The sequence below is a fragment of the Acomys russatus genome, chromosome 12, assembly GCF_903995435.1.
Source record: "Acomys russatus chromosome 12, mAcoRus1.1, whole genome shotgun sequence".
In the NCBI taxonomy this organism is placed as follows: Eukaryota; Metazoa; Chordata; class Mammalia; order Rodentia; family Muridae; genus Acomys; species Acomys russatus.
In genome coordinates this window covers 33,078,900-33,094,349 of record NC_067148.1, presented here as the reverse complement: position 1 = coordinate 33,094,349, position 15,450 = coordinate 33,078,900, and the positions used below count along the sequence as shown (strand labels likewise).

The 15,450-nt window shown below is 37.6% G+C and overlaps 1 protein-coding gene across 1 annotated transcript in view; it reads right to left on the bottom strand.

Annotated features, from left to right (window-relative positions):
- Window positions 1-15,450, bottom strand: part of Erbb4 (erb-b2 receptor tyrosine kinase 4) — a 1,024,038-nt gene that overhangs the window by 198,716 nt on the left and 809,872 nt on the right. Inside the window, exon 19 of the mRNA XM_051154155.1 lies at window positions 14,803-14,901. Within this exon, the coding sequence (XP_051010112.1) occupies window positions 14,803-14,901 (99 nt within the window). The remainder of the gene's footprint in view (window positions 1-14,802; window positions 14,902-15,450) is intronic.

The following is a 15,450-nucleotide window of genomic DNA, read 5'->3' as shown; positions in this document are numbered from 1 at the left end:
GTGAGAGAAGCAAGGGAGAATGGGGAAATAGAAGGATCCAGAAGGCCCTAGAGGCCTATAAGAAGAAGATTATGATGGGCAGATCTGGGCCCAGGGGTCCTGCTCAATCTATGGCATAAGCTAAGGACAATATGTGCGGTAAACTTCGAACCCCTACCCAGATCTAGCCAATGGACAGGACATTCTCCACAGTTGAGTGGAGAGTGGGGTATGACTTTCACACATACTCTGGTGCCTCATATTTGGCCATGTCCCCTGGATGGGGAGACACGGTGGCACTCAGAGGAAGGATAGCAGACTACCAAGAAGAGACTTGATACCCTATGAGCATATACAGGAGAAGGAAGTCCCCCTCAGTCACAGTCATAGGAGAGGGGAGTAAGGGGAAAATGAGAGGGAGGGAGGAATGGGAAGATACAAGGGATGTGATAACAATTGAGATGTAATAGGAACAAATTAATAAAATGTATTTTTAAAAGAATTTACTTTTCCAAACACAAAACAAATCTTTCTTGAATATTTACTTGATAGTGCCTGCTATTGTGGAGATTGGAATATATTAAATGGCTGTCAACCAAAAGATATTCAATACCTTGGTAAGGATGGAAAAATAACATACCTCCAATTAAAAAAAGATAAAATAGTATATATTTTTATTCCAGCACATACATTATACAGTTACAGAAAATGAGACAAAAGAGAAACATAGAATGAAATTTAGTCTCATTTTAAATTAGCATTATATGAAAACCTAGAGAATGCCATATTTTGAAGCATCTCTCAAACTAATAATAAATTATCTTCTCTGTGCTGAGAGTATAATGGCGTGTTCATTAATGAATGGATGCTCACAAATTGAAACAAATTTTAAAGGAACTTGACTCTGTTTTATGTATATGACAATAACAGTTTTCTGATTTTATAAGCAATCTCCTAGTGTCTTTATTCTTCCTAATGGGCTTGTATGTTTTCTACAGTTAATTTTCCACATGGTGGCTAGAGATGACAAATTGTTATTATTCTGGTCTGATTTACTTATTATTTGTATGGATAAAAGCAAAACTATTCCCGATTCACTAACATTTCTTTGTAGTGATAAGAGAAAATTCCAATCAATAGTGCTAAGTTAAATGGGCCATAGCTCTTAATTATAAATTGCAAAAAATAATAGAAGAAAAAAAAGTAAAAAGGAAAAGAAATAACTGGCTCTCTTGGCTACTTCCTTTGCAGAAGGGAAACTCATCTTTGACTATAAATCCCAAATGCTTCATTTTCATTTTCATGAAGTTAACTTTCTCACCTAGCTAAGCAGTGTTTCCAGCTATTATCAGCGATGGGCCAACATAAGCTGACCAGTATCCGTCAAACTCCTCCAGTCAATGAGCTCAGGGACTCCCAAGGAGCAGCATGGATGCAGACTTCTGCTTATAGCTTCTAATTATTTTCTAGCAGATAATAGAATAGATAAGTTCAAGGAGGTTAGATTAAATTTGCAAGTGGATCAAAACCCTAGACAAAGTTACAGTAGCAAAGATCACTACTGGCATTCTGAGGTCTTTCCTTTGAGATGAAGCGCCCACATTGATCACATCTATTAAAAAACTGATTTCTAATTTTACTGCCTCAGAAATGCTTTTTTTTTTCTATTCCCGTCATGACTGTTGATTTATACCAACTGTAAGCAGTAGGCACATGACAGTTTCCTCAGTGATGGGTTCCTGGGAACTGCAATTGCAGTTAGAGATATATTTAAAACTTTGTCTCTTCTGATCTGGAAAAGAGGCTCAAACTATATGATGTATGTAAGTTAGTTATTACTTTAACAACTAAAAGAAGTATGGAGTTGATAGTAACTATGATATGAACAGTGGTTACAAAAAAACTGGCATGTTTAGAGAACACTATCGGCCATATATACTTTTTTTTTTTTTTAAAGATTTTATTTATTATTATGTATATAGTGTTCTGTCTGCATGAACATTTGCAAGCCAGAAGAGGGCATCAGGTCTCAGTATAGATGGTTGTGAGCCACCATGTGGTTGCTGGGAATTGAACTCAGGACCTCTGGAAGAACAGGCGGCGCTTTTAACCACTGAGCCATCTCTCCAGCCCCCATATATACTTTTTCTAAAAGTTACATGCACTGATTTTCTCATTTAATGGAAGCATGAAAAAAATTTTACATGAAGTGATAACAAGCAAGAGGGAAATGACAGACACAGCCATTAACAGGGTTCTTAAAGGAAGACTCACCTTCATATCAAAGCTTAATTATAATGATTACCTCTTACAGTTGGAAATTTGGGATTCCCACGGAAATGCTTAAACAACCCAGGCTGATGCTAGGACGGGTGATTCCTCTCTGAACTCTGATAGGGGAGCCCCACAGCTCGTTGACCATAAAGAGGTTGAGCTGGTGCCTGCATGCCTCTTATACTCTTACCTACTAGTCTTTTAAGCACAAGAAGGCACTCTCCAGGATATGGGAAGAGAAACAAGGACACTATCCCAGCCACAAAACCCTCAGTCTATAATCTGTTCTGCTTGCAAGATGTGCTGGGGCAATGGTGTGGCAGAAAACTTGTGGGAGTGGCCAACAGTTATTTGATTTAGGTTTAGGCCCATTACCACAAGAGGGAGGGCATGTCCAACACTGCCTGGAGGGCTAGGAACTGGAGACTGGGTAGCCCAGAGACAAAGGGTAGAACCAAATATAACTGGCAAAAACAAACAAACAAACAAACAAACAAACAATGAAATGATTCCTAATAATGTTCTGCTATAGCCATATATTAGTGTCTTGTCCAGTCTAGATCAGAGAGCAGGTGCAGACACCCACAGCCAGATATTCATGCAGTGGGGTGGGGGGACTAAATCGGTCTCCATGGGCTTCCTCTCCTATGTCAGGGAACCCAAAGAAGAGAGGATGGAAAGATCACAGAGACTGAAGAGGCAAGCAGGGGTCCTGTTTGGTCTGCAACAGGCCCTCTGCATATATGTTAATGTTAGCCTTTTTTTGGAGGGGGGACTTCTAACAGTGGGATAGGGGTGTTTCTGGCTCTTTTTGCCTCCTGGGACTCTTTTTCTCCTAGTGGATTGCCTTATCCATTCTCAGTATGAGGGCTTTTGCTTTGTGTTATTGTATTATGTTCTGTCCTGTTTGTCTGTTGTCACTTGGAGGATCTCTTCCAAATAGGAAACAGGGGGAGCGGATCTGGGTAAGAAGGGAGCTAAATTAGGGGAACTGGGAGGATTAGAAGGAGGGGCAACTGTGGTTGGGATGTATTTTATGAGAGATTTTATTTTTGATAAAATTAAAAATGTGCTGAAAAATTAGCATACAAATAATAGGACAAATGCAAATTGGCTTTTGTCTATATCTAGATAGAGGTCACTTCACAAATGATCTAAGATTATTGATTGTTCAAAGAGAATCAAGGTTTGGCCATCAAGATCCCTAGCTAGAGAACCCCTACTTGATTTCTAGATTCAGTTGATCTCTAACTGAATACTTAATAGACTGTAGAAAGAACGTTTTTGCCTGAGTCAATTGTTGTCTCAGAGACTTCTTGCCTCTGTCTGCTTACCAAGGCCTAGCCCTGGAAGTTTCTAGCCTCTGTATAATCTATCCTTGGCCTAGAATATTTTCAGCGTCTGAGATTTACTGCTTAATAAACTCACCATTTCTTGTCCTTACTGTGCTCTGGGCTGGCTGGTGTAACTCAGCTGTTCTGACTCAACTCCTCTCCCAGCTAACTCATTCAATCTGGCTTTTTCCTCAGCCTCTACATTGCTCATCTTGACTAAGAAGACTCTGCCAATCTGTCCTACTTTTCTGGCTCCATCTTATTCTCTGGGTCATTCTGTTTTCACCTGTGTCTGGCTTGGTCTCTCATTCAATCTCCTTCTGTAAAACTCTTGGTAAAACTGCTCTTCTCTCTCTCTCTCTCTCTCTCTCTCTCTCTCTCTCTCTCTCTCTCTCTCTCCATTAAGTAGCTTTCTTTTCATCACTCTTCTCCTGAGAGTTGGGCATATCTTATTCTGTCAAATCTTTCTCCGATTAATCAATTTTTCTGTCACTCAATTAGACAGCACTTTCGAGCATGGGTGTTTCCTTCTACAAACTAACTTTATGTTCATTGTTTGGGATTAAAGGCATGTACCACCACACCTGGATCTTAGCTTTTATTGACCTGAAACTTGCTCTATCCCAGGCTGGCCTTGAACTCAGATTTGCATGCATCTGTCTCCTGGATTAAAGGTGTGTTTGTATTCTAGCCAGACCTCACAGACCTAGGCAGTCTTTGGATATGATCTCTGGCCAGAGCAGCTATGTTCTGAATTAAAATTCCTCAACAAGAGATTGTGCCTAATCTTTAGCTCTAGAGGAATTATGAAGCTAAAATAGTGTTGACAAATTCTATGTAACTAAGTGAAAGCCATCCTACAGCCAACTGGAAAGGATTCGGACAGTTTCTGCCTTGTCAAGAGTAATACATTTGACAAGACACAACACTGATATGAATTAGAATAAGGGATTATTTTAATAACATTAGAAAACTATGCTACCAAAAAGTTGAAGACATCCTTAAGTACTCACAGTGTAGTAAGCCCCAACACAACCATTCTAATAAAAAGTACCCCATGATCTTTTAATTTGCGAAGGTACATTTACAGAGATTATGACAGGGAATATAGCTATCATTTTTTATATATCACAGTAAATACATATCTACTCCAGTAGATTGCTTTAGGTATACATGATGTCAGTATAGGTATATATATCCCAGTGCATGTACCACAGCATTGGAATTCTTCATTCTAGGGCCAAATACTTCCCTTTGAACAACTAAGATAACATTAGGTGTATATTACAAAACAAAATTTGGCAAATGGCTCCTCCCTCCTCTTATTATTTCATGTTTTTGACTTTATAAACAGATCATCATCAATGCTTGATATTTCAGTAGTTATTTGCTGGAGACTTTTTGCACCGTGAACAAATGTTCTTTCTCTTTTCTCCTTCCTTCTCCCCTCTCCGCTGCGCCTTCTCCTCCCCCGCCTTTGTCTCTCTCTGTACCTGAATTGGGATGCCAGGATTAACCTCAGGATTTTTCTTCAGGTGTCTTACACCATGTTTGAAGCAGCAGTCTCTCACTGGCCTGGAGCTACCTAGCGGGATACACTGAGAGGCCAGCAAACCCAGGCAACAGTATGTTTCCTCCTCCCCACCCTAACTCAGTGCTGGTATTACAAGTATGTGACCAAACTGGCTTAATGTGGGTTCTACAGACAATGTCCAGGGGTTCCAGTTGAAAGACAATGAGCTATTTCCGCAGCCTTTACAGTTGCTATTTTTGAGCATATTGTATTTATTAAAATTATGTCTCCTAGTGTTACAGTCAAAATGAATGGCCTTTTTTCTAAGTCATTGTAATTATGAAATACTGTTCAGATTAGAATCAAAAACAGCACATGATCAGTGTAATTCTCTTTCTTCTCTATATGATGGTAACAACCCTCTTAGATATGAAATGCACCAAGTTATAGAATTTGGAGAGCTGGAAAATTACACCTCCAATAGCCTCCTGATTTGTAGTTAACAAATTTCAATTCTGATATAGTAGATGCCTGAGAGATCAGCTCTCATTTACACAAATTCAAAAATGTTTTTTTTGAGAACAAAAAGCTTATGAAGCTACTGGTTCCGATTTACAACGGACAACCTGTTTTGGATTTGGGGAGTCCCTTTCTGGTGATTCAAGAGATAAATTAAACCAGCTGGAATGTGAAACTTGTCAAGTGCTTTATCTAGTTTCCAACCCTTCAGTACTTCTTAAGGTAATCTTTAGCACTCAGGATCTGGGAGCTACTGAATTCAGTTAACTGTTACTGGTAATGATTTATAGTGACTATAATAAATTATGTTTTTCAGATTTATTTTTGTCAAAACCTGCAATACATTCATTTTATTTTTTGGCAGGACCCATCCTTGCATGTATATTGCTATAAGAAAAGAAGGAAATAAACAAGACAAAAGGAAAACTTTAGTGGGAGAACAAGCATTATACAAAATTATTACAGATAATTCTAGTAATTAGGAACAAGATGTTAAAAATGAACTTATCAAAATAAGGAAGGTAAGCGTTCATATAAGCCTTTCAAAGAATCCTTCTGCAAGTGTTCTCTAGTAGAACTAGGGTAGGTTTCCAACCTCCTGGACACATAGGGAAAGTCCTTCATCTGCAAGTCCACAAACAAACAAACAACAACAACCACCACCACCACTTCAGGGATTATACTATTCCTTTTCACAGAGTCAAGAGGGAGGATAGTTCTTAGGATTTGTTTCATGCACTGGATTCAAAATTACAAGTAAATTGATCAGTAAACTAGATTAGGAATTAATAATAAGAAACTTATAATATGATCCAGATACAATATACCAAATTTACAGCATACATTGGGAAATTATTAAAAATTAATTAAATTATGCTAGAACAAAAAAGGTTTAGTAGAAGAATAATCAAGGTCTCTAAAATATAGAAAACAAATCTTTTAACAGGACCCATATTCCTGTTTTGTGCTTGCTTTATGAAGGATCGGAATCAGCAAACACAATTCCAGGCCCCAAGTACCTTGAAGACTAGTAGTTGAGTATAAGATTCTTTTTATTATATTTTATTAATTTATTCATATTACATCTAAATTGTTATCCTATTGTTTGAATCCTCCCATTCTTCCCTCCCTTCCATTTTGCCCTTACTCCCCTCCCCTATGACTGTGACTGAGGACGAATTCCTCCACCTGTATATGCTCTTTTTGGTAGCCTGCTATCCTTCCTCTGAGTGCTGCCAGGCCTCCCCATCTAGGGGACGTGGTCAAGTATGGGGCATCAGAGTTCATGTGAAAGTCAGACCCCACTCTCCACTCAAATGTGGAGAATGTCCTTTCCATTGGCTAGATCTGGGTAAGGGTTTGAAGTTTACTGAACATATTTTCCTTGGCTGGTGCCATAGATTGAGAAGGACCCCTGGGCCCAGATCTGACCATCATAATGTCCTACTTGTAGGTTTCTAAGACCTTCTAGATCCTTCTCTAAGATTCCTGTCTGGGTTTAGTGGCACAGGCCTTTAATCCCAGCATGTGGGATATAGAGGTAGATGGATCTCCTTGAATTTAAGGCCAGTCTGGTCTAGAAAGCAAGTTCCAAAACATCAAGAGCTACACAAAGAAACCCTGTCTCCAAAACCAAAAACAAAAAACCAAACACAAACCAAGCAAAACCAAAGAAACAAAAAACCCAAAACAAAAAGAAGATTCTAAAAAACTACAACTAAAAGCTATGATTCATATAATTTTAACATACAAACTTGTTAAATTCTAGAAAGGGAAATAAAGGTATAGTGTCAAAGTATAACTTACAGTAAGGTATCAGGACTATTTGAAAATGCACAATTAACTGGAGAAAATACGGATAAGTAGGACTTCTGAAGTTTTAATGGTGGACACACACTTCACACAAACTACCTTCCAAGAGAACAAGTATTAAGTTAGCAAGGACAAAGACACCTTGGGGGCTTAATCAGGAGCTCTGTGAACTAGAGACTTGCTCTGTCACTTGGATGATGACACTGGCAGTTTTCATGTAGAGGAATAGATATCATTAGAGCTTTGTATTGTAAAAGTTGAGAGAGCCTTTGAAGAAGGCTCATTCAGTACAGTGCTTGCTGAAAGAAGACCTAAATGCAGTTTTCCAGCACCTACATAACTATCTTGGCATGGCAGCAAGGGCCTGAATTCCCAGTGCTGCAGAGACAGAAGAAAAGTGATATCTGTGGCTTGTGAGTACCAGTCTAACTGAACTGATGAGATCCTGCTTAGGTGAGAGATTCTGTCTCCAAAAAAGAAGAAGGGAGACTTAGGAAAATACCCATTGCTGTTTTCTGGCTTCTCCACACTTTCTCACATATGCGCATGCACATTTACACACATGCAATTCATGCATGTACACACAGATACATTTATACCAAGGAGGAAGATAAAATAGGAAAAAGTGACTCATAAGAAAGTGGAATAGTCAAAAACTTGCACTGTGAGGGCAGTGCATTGTGCAAAGAAGTGGAGGCCATCCAAGTAAATCTTTGGGAAAAGGTCACACTATTTGCTATTCAGTTGGGTGAAGGTTTGTTATAACAAATGATAAATTCTAGGTTTCTGATTTGGGAAATGGGGAGATTAGGACACAAAATGAACAGGTAAGATGGAAGACAGGAGCATTTTGGAAGATAGCAAAAGTGATACAATTCTGGGTATGTTAAAATTGAGAAGTCCTTACAATATTCAGGGGGCCATATCAAAGTTATGAATGAGGTCATATTCATAGAAGAGATGAGATAAAATGTGGTCATTTGGGAACATAATCTGGAGGAAATACGTATTTTGAAAAGACGTCTACTCCCAGTCACTGAGAGTTTCACTTTATTCTGGCTTGCAAATGGCTGTCACGATTCTAAGCAGAGGCAGCCTTATATAGGAAGGTGATTAAATTGACAGGCCAGGAAGCTTAAGGACGCAGAGGAGAGGTGAGGCTAGGTAGTAGTCTTGGCACCTGAGACACAGGCAAGACACTGTAAAGAACACAAGCAAAGGAGGAGGAGACTTGGTTGGTGAACAGTCTATAAAACAGAGGTCATATGTGGTTTTTCTGCTGAACAAGAGCCCATAGGATAACCTGTATGGAACACATTTACTTAATCACCAGGATGATTTTCTTTTCTTTTAGTAATAGTGTTAGAATTAAAAATGAGATAGCACACAACAGATATTAATATGGAGAGATTTAGTTGAGGGAAGGGAAAAAAAAGAGGAGTTAATACCTGAGGGAGAGAGAGAGAGAGAGAGAGAGAGAGAGAGAGAGAGAGAGAGAGAGAGAGAGAGAGAGAGAGAGAGAGAGAGAGAGAGAGAGAGACAGAGAGAGAGAGAGAGAGAGAGAGAGAGAGAGAGAGAGAGAGAGAGAGAGAGAGAGAGAGAGAGACAGAGAGAGAGACAGAGAGAGAGAGAGAGACAGAGAGAGAACCCTTAGAGAAAGTACAAGAATAAGTAAAGACAAAGTAAGAAATCATTAATGGTGTTTTCTTTTTATCCAGGGCCCCTGACACAAACCTAGTAGTAGGCAAGTGATGATGTCAGATGTTCCTAAGCAACTTAGGGGGCAGGCTGCATGGGATATCAATTGACAAAATGCTGTTTCAAATGGAATTATATATTTTCTTCAAGAGGACATCATTTTTATTTCTAGAGTAAGGAGAAATTTAAGAACTTTTAAAACTTTATATTTATTTTCACTTATTATTTATATTTTTCCCCTAAGGACAATAGTAGCTATTAACTGACTTTGGAAAATCATTCCTATAATATAGGACTTTTAAAACAATCTGAAATGTTTACTTCTGAAATGTACAATATATAAAATTAATATATAAAATGACCAAATCTATATGGAAAATATGTAATCAAATGAAATAATGTGAAACTATGAGAATAAATTGTTAATGTGATATGTAATCTAAAAGTTATCACTGACCATATATAGTCACAGAAAGGAAATTTTGTAGTGTGAAAATACAAGACCAAAAATTTTTACATCATTTTGCAAGGTTGCTATAATCTGAGTAGATTATATGTTTCTCACCCCACTCACTCACATAATGACATCAATTAGAGTTGGAAGAATTTACTCACTTCAATCCTCAGTACCACTAATACAATACAGAAAGGACAAACAAAAACCATGTGAACGTTACTTCAGCAAAATAGCAAAATGACAGTTGGGTAAGATAAATAAAAGTCCTTGTGGCACAGCAAAAAGAAACTGCTTTTCTCCCTCCACAAATGATGCAATTTAAAAATGCACACAGGTCACATTAAGCCCCTTTCCCTGAATCACCTGACCATGGACTGTATTGCAAATGTAGCATGGGAAATCTGGACCTGCAGCCAAGCAGATCCACATACTCTCTGAGCCAATACTGGAAGCCCATCCCTAGAATTTAGTATAATTACACATTTTCTTCCACTTCCAGCTTAATTTTTGAAAAAACAAATAATTTAGTTAAAACATTTTAAAACAATCCTAACAGATAATGAACTTTAACATCCTGGGAAAATAGAATGGACACTCAGAAAAACCATCAGCCCCTCTCATTTTCCAGGACTCTTAACTAAATAACATCTTTTCTTGGATATATCTTCTATACAGTTTGATGATTTAAAAAAAAAATACGTAAAACAAGGAACCTCTTAGCAGCTTGCATTTTCTCAGAGAAATCGTGCTACTTGAAACAAGAATTAGGAGCGACTATAAATGTGGGCATCCTTAATATGAAGATAGACCTTTAGAGTCATTCCCTAAATGTCATTCAATGTGAGCTTCCTTTATGGGGATGAAGAATGCGGTGCCATTCACCAGGAGCATGTTATTATTGTCATTATAAATCCATTAGACATGTTCAGGCGAGCTAAGTAGCAGCCCTGTGACCAAATTCTCCTCCATTGCTTTTAGTCAAACATTTGATAAAATACAGTCTGCCCCTGATTTACTTTCTGCTTGTGGTAAAAAAAAGTTAAAGAGAAGAAAATTATTTTTCTTTTGTCATTGGACATCAATAGAGGTGTTAGTGGTGGATGATGAGCTTGCATTATTAAGCTGCAGTGTGTTTTGGTCATTTGTTATAATAAGCAGTAAAACAAAAATAAATGTATTTGCATGTCTATATCATTATTATAAAAAGTGGGGTGTTCTAATATAGAAGTTAGCAGCATCAAGTGTAGAGAAGTCTAATGCTTAATAGGTGTACACAGTTGCCACTGACTTTGTAAGCTTTAGTGTTTTCTATTTAGTAAAATATAACAAACACATATACATGTACAAATACAGAAATGCACATGTGCAAGAGATATACATGGTATGCTTTCAGGTGATCTTGATTTTGTTCGAAAGCTCTCCTGGCACATTTTACCATGATGCTAAAAACAGCTGATGCCCAGGCACCTCATTATGCCTAATAGAGCTTTTCTGCCATCCTCAACAAGTAAGTCATGAAGATATTAAAAATCCCACTCTCCTTAACCATCAACCATAGAGAAGCTGGCATAGGTCTCTCCTTCTCTCACTCTCCCAGCAACTGCCAAACAATGAAATTCAGGAGAATAGCATATGGGGTTAACTGTTTTAACTCTTGAGTTGGACAAGTAGTACTAGGTTGAGGAGCCTATGCAACAGGTAGGTAGTAGGAGCTGTCTTGTCTTATTTTCATACTTTCCTAATTATTTCATGAACAGTTTCTGCTTCAGGAAGAACTTACACTAAGATATCCGTCAAACAGCACTTTCACTATCACTGGATGACTTGTATTTTCAACTCTATGCTTTGGCTCAACTGGTCCATAGTTTTGCTTACATGAATCTTCCCTTTTGGTTCAAGCTGTTGTTATTCAATACTTAAAATGTGCTGCCAACACTGTGGATAATCTACAAAGGAAGGTACAGAGTGTAACCATACATTTACATAAAAATTATGCTCATTTACCTAAATACTGCAGTCACCATCAGGGTTGCCTGTTAAAATGGTTTTAATGAGTGTGATGCTCTTTCCAAAAATTTAAAACAAGCCACCGAGATAGAAAATATTTCTGACTTGAACTTATCAAAACTCTGCCAGTAGCAAACCAGCAAGCTGTTAAGTCTCTAGCATCTATCCGAATGTAGGAAAGGCATATCAAAAAAGAAATTCTTAATTTTTTTAGCTTAAAAAGAACATTTTTTTTTTTTGTGAGTCTGTTACCAAATCCATCACCCATCTAGGAAAATGACTCCTTTCAGGCTCAATCAGAGACTCATCTACAATTCAAGGGAAAGCTAAGACTTCAAACTACCATCCTACTCCTGTTTCCATGGGAATAGGCTTCAGAACCAGGGGAAGGGGAATGGATGAATGGGGTTAGGAGCTTTCAAATAATCATTTGAAATCATGATGAGGATTTTAGAGCTTCTTTTTATGTGATTATTTTGTAGCCTCTTAACCCTCTTTTGCCAGGCTGTTTCCATGGAAATATGACTGTCCAAGCCTCCAGCAGAGAATATTAGCATTCTTGTGAATTACAACTTTGGTTGTACCCTAAGGTTACCAAGCTTGATCTTCTATCAGCATATATATATATATATATTACTTTATATATATATATTACTTTATATATATATATATTACTTTTTATTTACTGCAATTTTTCATTGTAATTTCTATTTAATTTGAAATTTCCCTTTTTGAGTTTATAGCTATCATCTGGGTCAAACTCAATGATTAGGGCATCACTGAAAAAGTCTTCAATTCTAAATAGTAACATATGAGCCAGACATTTAGCTGAGGGAGTGTAATAACCTTTAGAGACCTGCAGAAAAAAAAGTTATTTAGTTACTAGATGATCAATATTTATTATACAAGTGTTATTAGTTAGGCTCGAAGAGTGGTATTTCAGTTACTCAGCAGCTGGTATGCGTAGACCCAGTCTCCAGCGCAAATTACTTGTACCTTTCTCAGCCCTACTATGTAATGACCAAGAATAAATTAAGCGAAAATAGCCTCATAAAAGATAGTTAGCATTTTTCTCAAAAATTTCAAGGTCATATACTGAGCTTTTTATCAAACTGCAGAGGAGCTTTCAAGATAGACTGGCTAAGAATATATAGCAATCTGTCTTGGGAAAAAAAAAAAGCAAAGTGCACATGCTTGTACCTTCTTTCCTGTGAAGGTCACTTTACAATCAAAATCATTCTTATTATTGAAGACATTATGTTAAAAGACAGAGAAAGAATGTATATGGATCTATCCCAGAATTCCCAGTGCTCAATGTGAAGAAATAACAGCAGGCTGCACGTCTAATTTTATTCCACCCTACCCTCTACAATTTGAACAGCTCAGTCTACAGTTTTCGCTGGGGGAAATCTCCAAGTTCTGATTGACCTCATCAAGTGCTTTCACGCTTTAGCCCTTTCTTTTATTATTACTCTATAGTTGAAGCTTTTACCGCATTCCTGTTTGATGAACCTGAATTGAGCAGTACATTTCACTTGAGAACTTAAGTATTAAGTAGGTTCCTGTTGAAATGTTGAAGAGACTGACTGTAAACATTAATCTTGATTGTTTTTTGCTCAAAAAAAAATTGTAACACAACAGAAAGTAAAACATCCCGATTACTTTTTCAATGTAGCCTCATGGCTTCCAAAAAATTAGTTCTCATTTTCCTCATTGGTTATCACATTTCTGGTGCTGAGATCAGGGCCTGTTCCAAAACCAAATTTGCTTTCCATCTTATTTATGTTACATTATATTGTAGCTCAGGCTGACTCATTCACATATAGTTTTTTCCTAATTACATATGCCTGCCTTCCCACCAAAAAGGGAAGGGCTCAGGGATTGCCGCAAGAAAGACAAGTGGAATGGAAGTTTTGGTGTCTTTAAATATGTTTTTGTTTTAATGCCAGGTGTGGAACATGGGCTTGATTCAGACTGCCCACGGCACCAAACTATTTCCCTCATGAGAGCTCGGAGAGGGGCTTGACCCTTGCAGCTGCAGATAGTTTACTTTTGAGGACTCTAGAGAGGGAATTAACGCAGGAGCAGGGACAGGGACTCTGAGAAAGAATAAGAAGGCTGCTGCTCCCCCTGCCGCTCCTGGTTTCGGTTGATGTGGTCTGACAAGAAGAAGTTGGAGAGATCCTGATGGGGAGATTGGACTTGCCTCAAGGAACCCAACGACCCTAACCAGGAAGTAGTCTTAAGAGAACTCCTCTGGGGCCAGGGGTGGTGGCGCACGCCTTTAATCCCAGCACTCGGGAGGCAGAGGCAGGAGGATCGCTATGAGTTTGAGGCCAGCCTGGTCTACAAAGTGAGTCCAAAACAGCCAAGACTACACAGAGAAACCCTGTTTCAAAACAAAACAAAAAAACAAACAAACAAAAACAAAACAAGAGAGAGAGAGAGAGAGAGAGAGAGAGAGAGAGAGAGAGAGAGAGAGAGAGAACTCCTCTGCCTCCCTTCACTCACCTTCTTTCTCGTCTACCTGGTGTTGGGGTGTTGGAAGGGATTGGGGTGAAGGGAGGTAGAGGCATGAAAACTAAAATAAAATAGGTGAAATAAAGTCATCTACAGGTAAGTCCTCACAATTCTCTGCTGTTTAAGAAAATGTATCTGGTCAGACTCTGTGCATCACCTCTCCACTTTGGAAAGTTGGGGTAACCTTGGGTTAACTTGGTCTTTTTTGTTTCATCCCATTGAAATGAAAGGTTATTTGTAAATTATTTTGTACTTTACTTGGAACCTTTTATAAAATTTTCGGTAGTATTTAGAACAGTTTTAGTGTTTTATAAGCACTAGCTAAATAAGATTGACTTACTATTGTCACCACCAAGTAGTTTTGACACTGTTGTAACTGCATTTAATAAATGTATTTCTGATTATAATCCAAATTATAAAAAAAAAATGAAACATCATATGCTTGATTCATAGAAGGAAATTCAGCATGAGTGTTATAAATTCCTTTATATTCCCAAAGTAATCTGAGCTTACAATTGTGGCAGACAACTGCTAACCAGGTGTGGTCTGAGGGGTATCATATAAAGTGAAGCATAAGGTTATAACATTTCCAGAGAAGAAGTTTTGAAAAGTAGTTTTCTTCTTATTATTTTATTTTCAAGCACTCTGTTTAATATTAAAGAGAAAACATAACGGGGTTGCATACTTACATCCATGAACTCCACATTGGCTTTGGGGCCAGTCGTCTCATTGAGGATCTTAATAGCCACAGGAATTTTCACTGTTTCACCTTCAGGCACCCAAATACCCTTTCAGAAAAAAAAAAAAAAAACCCACATTAATTCTATATTTAGATTGCATAATACTTATAGCAGAATATAATTTGATTTGGCTGCTCAAAGTTTAATTTTATCTTAGTTCATTTCAGAGATTATCATATAACTACAATATTTCTCCCTCCCCTTTCCTCCCATCAAGCCTCTCAAATACCCCTTTTCACTCTCCTTCAATTTCACGGCCTCCTTTTCATTATTTGCTACTGCATATATATGTATATATATACACATACATACACACACATATATATATATATTTCTAAATATAACTTGTTCATGACATAAAATGTTAATTGTAGTACCTTTTCAGACCTGGCCATTTGGCACTAGACAACCAATTGATGTGTTTGAAGTTCTAATTTTTTTTAAAAAAAATAATAAACATTATTTCAGCATCTGTTATCTGTTGTATTTATTTGTGGTCCAATTTTATAACAGATGAATTATATATATGGGTTCTGTTTCATAGTGTTCAATGTCCTGTTAAAATTAACAGTTCCTTCTTATTAAAAAAAAACAACT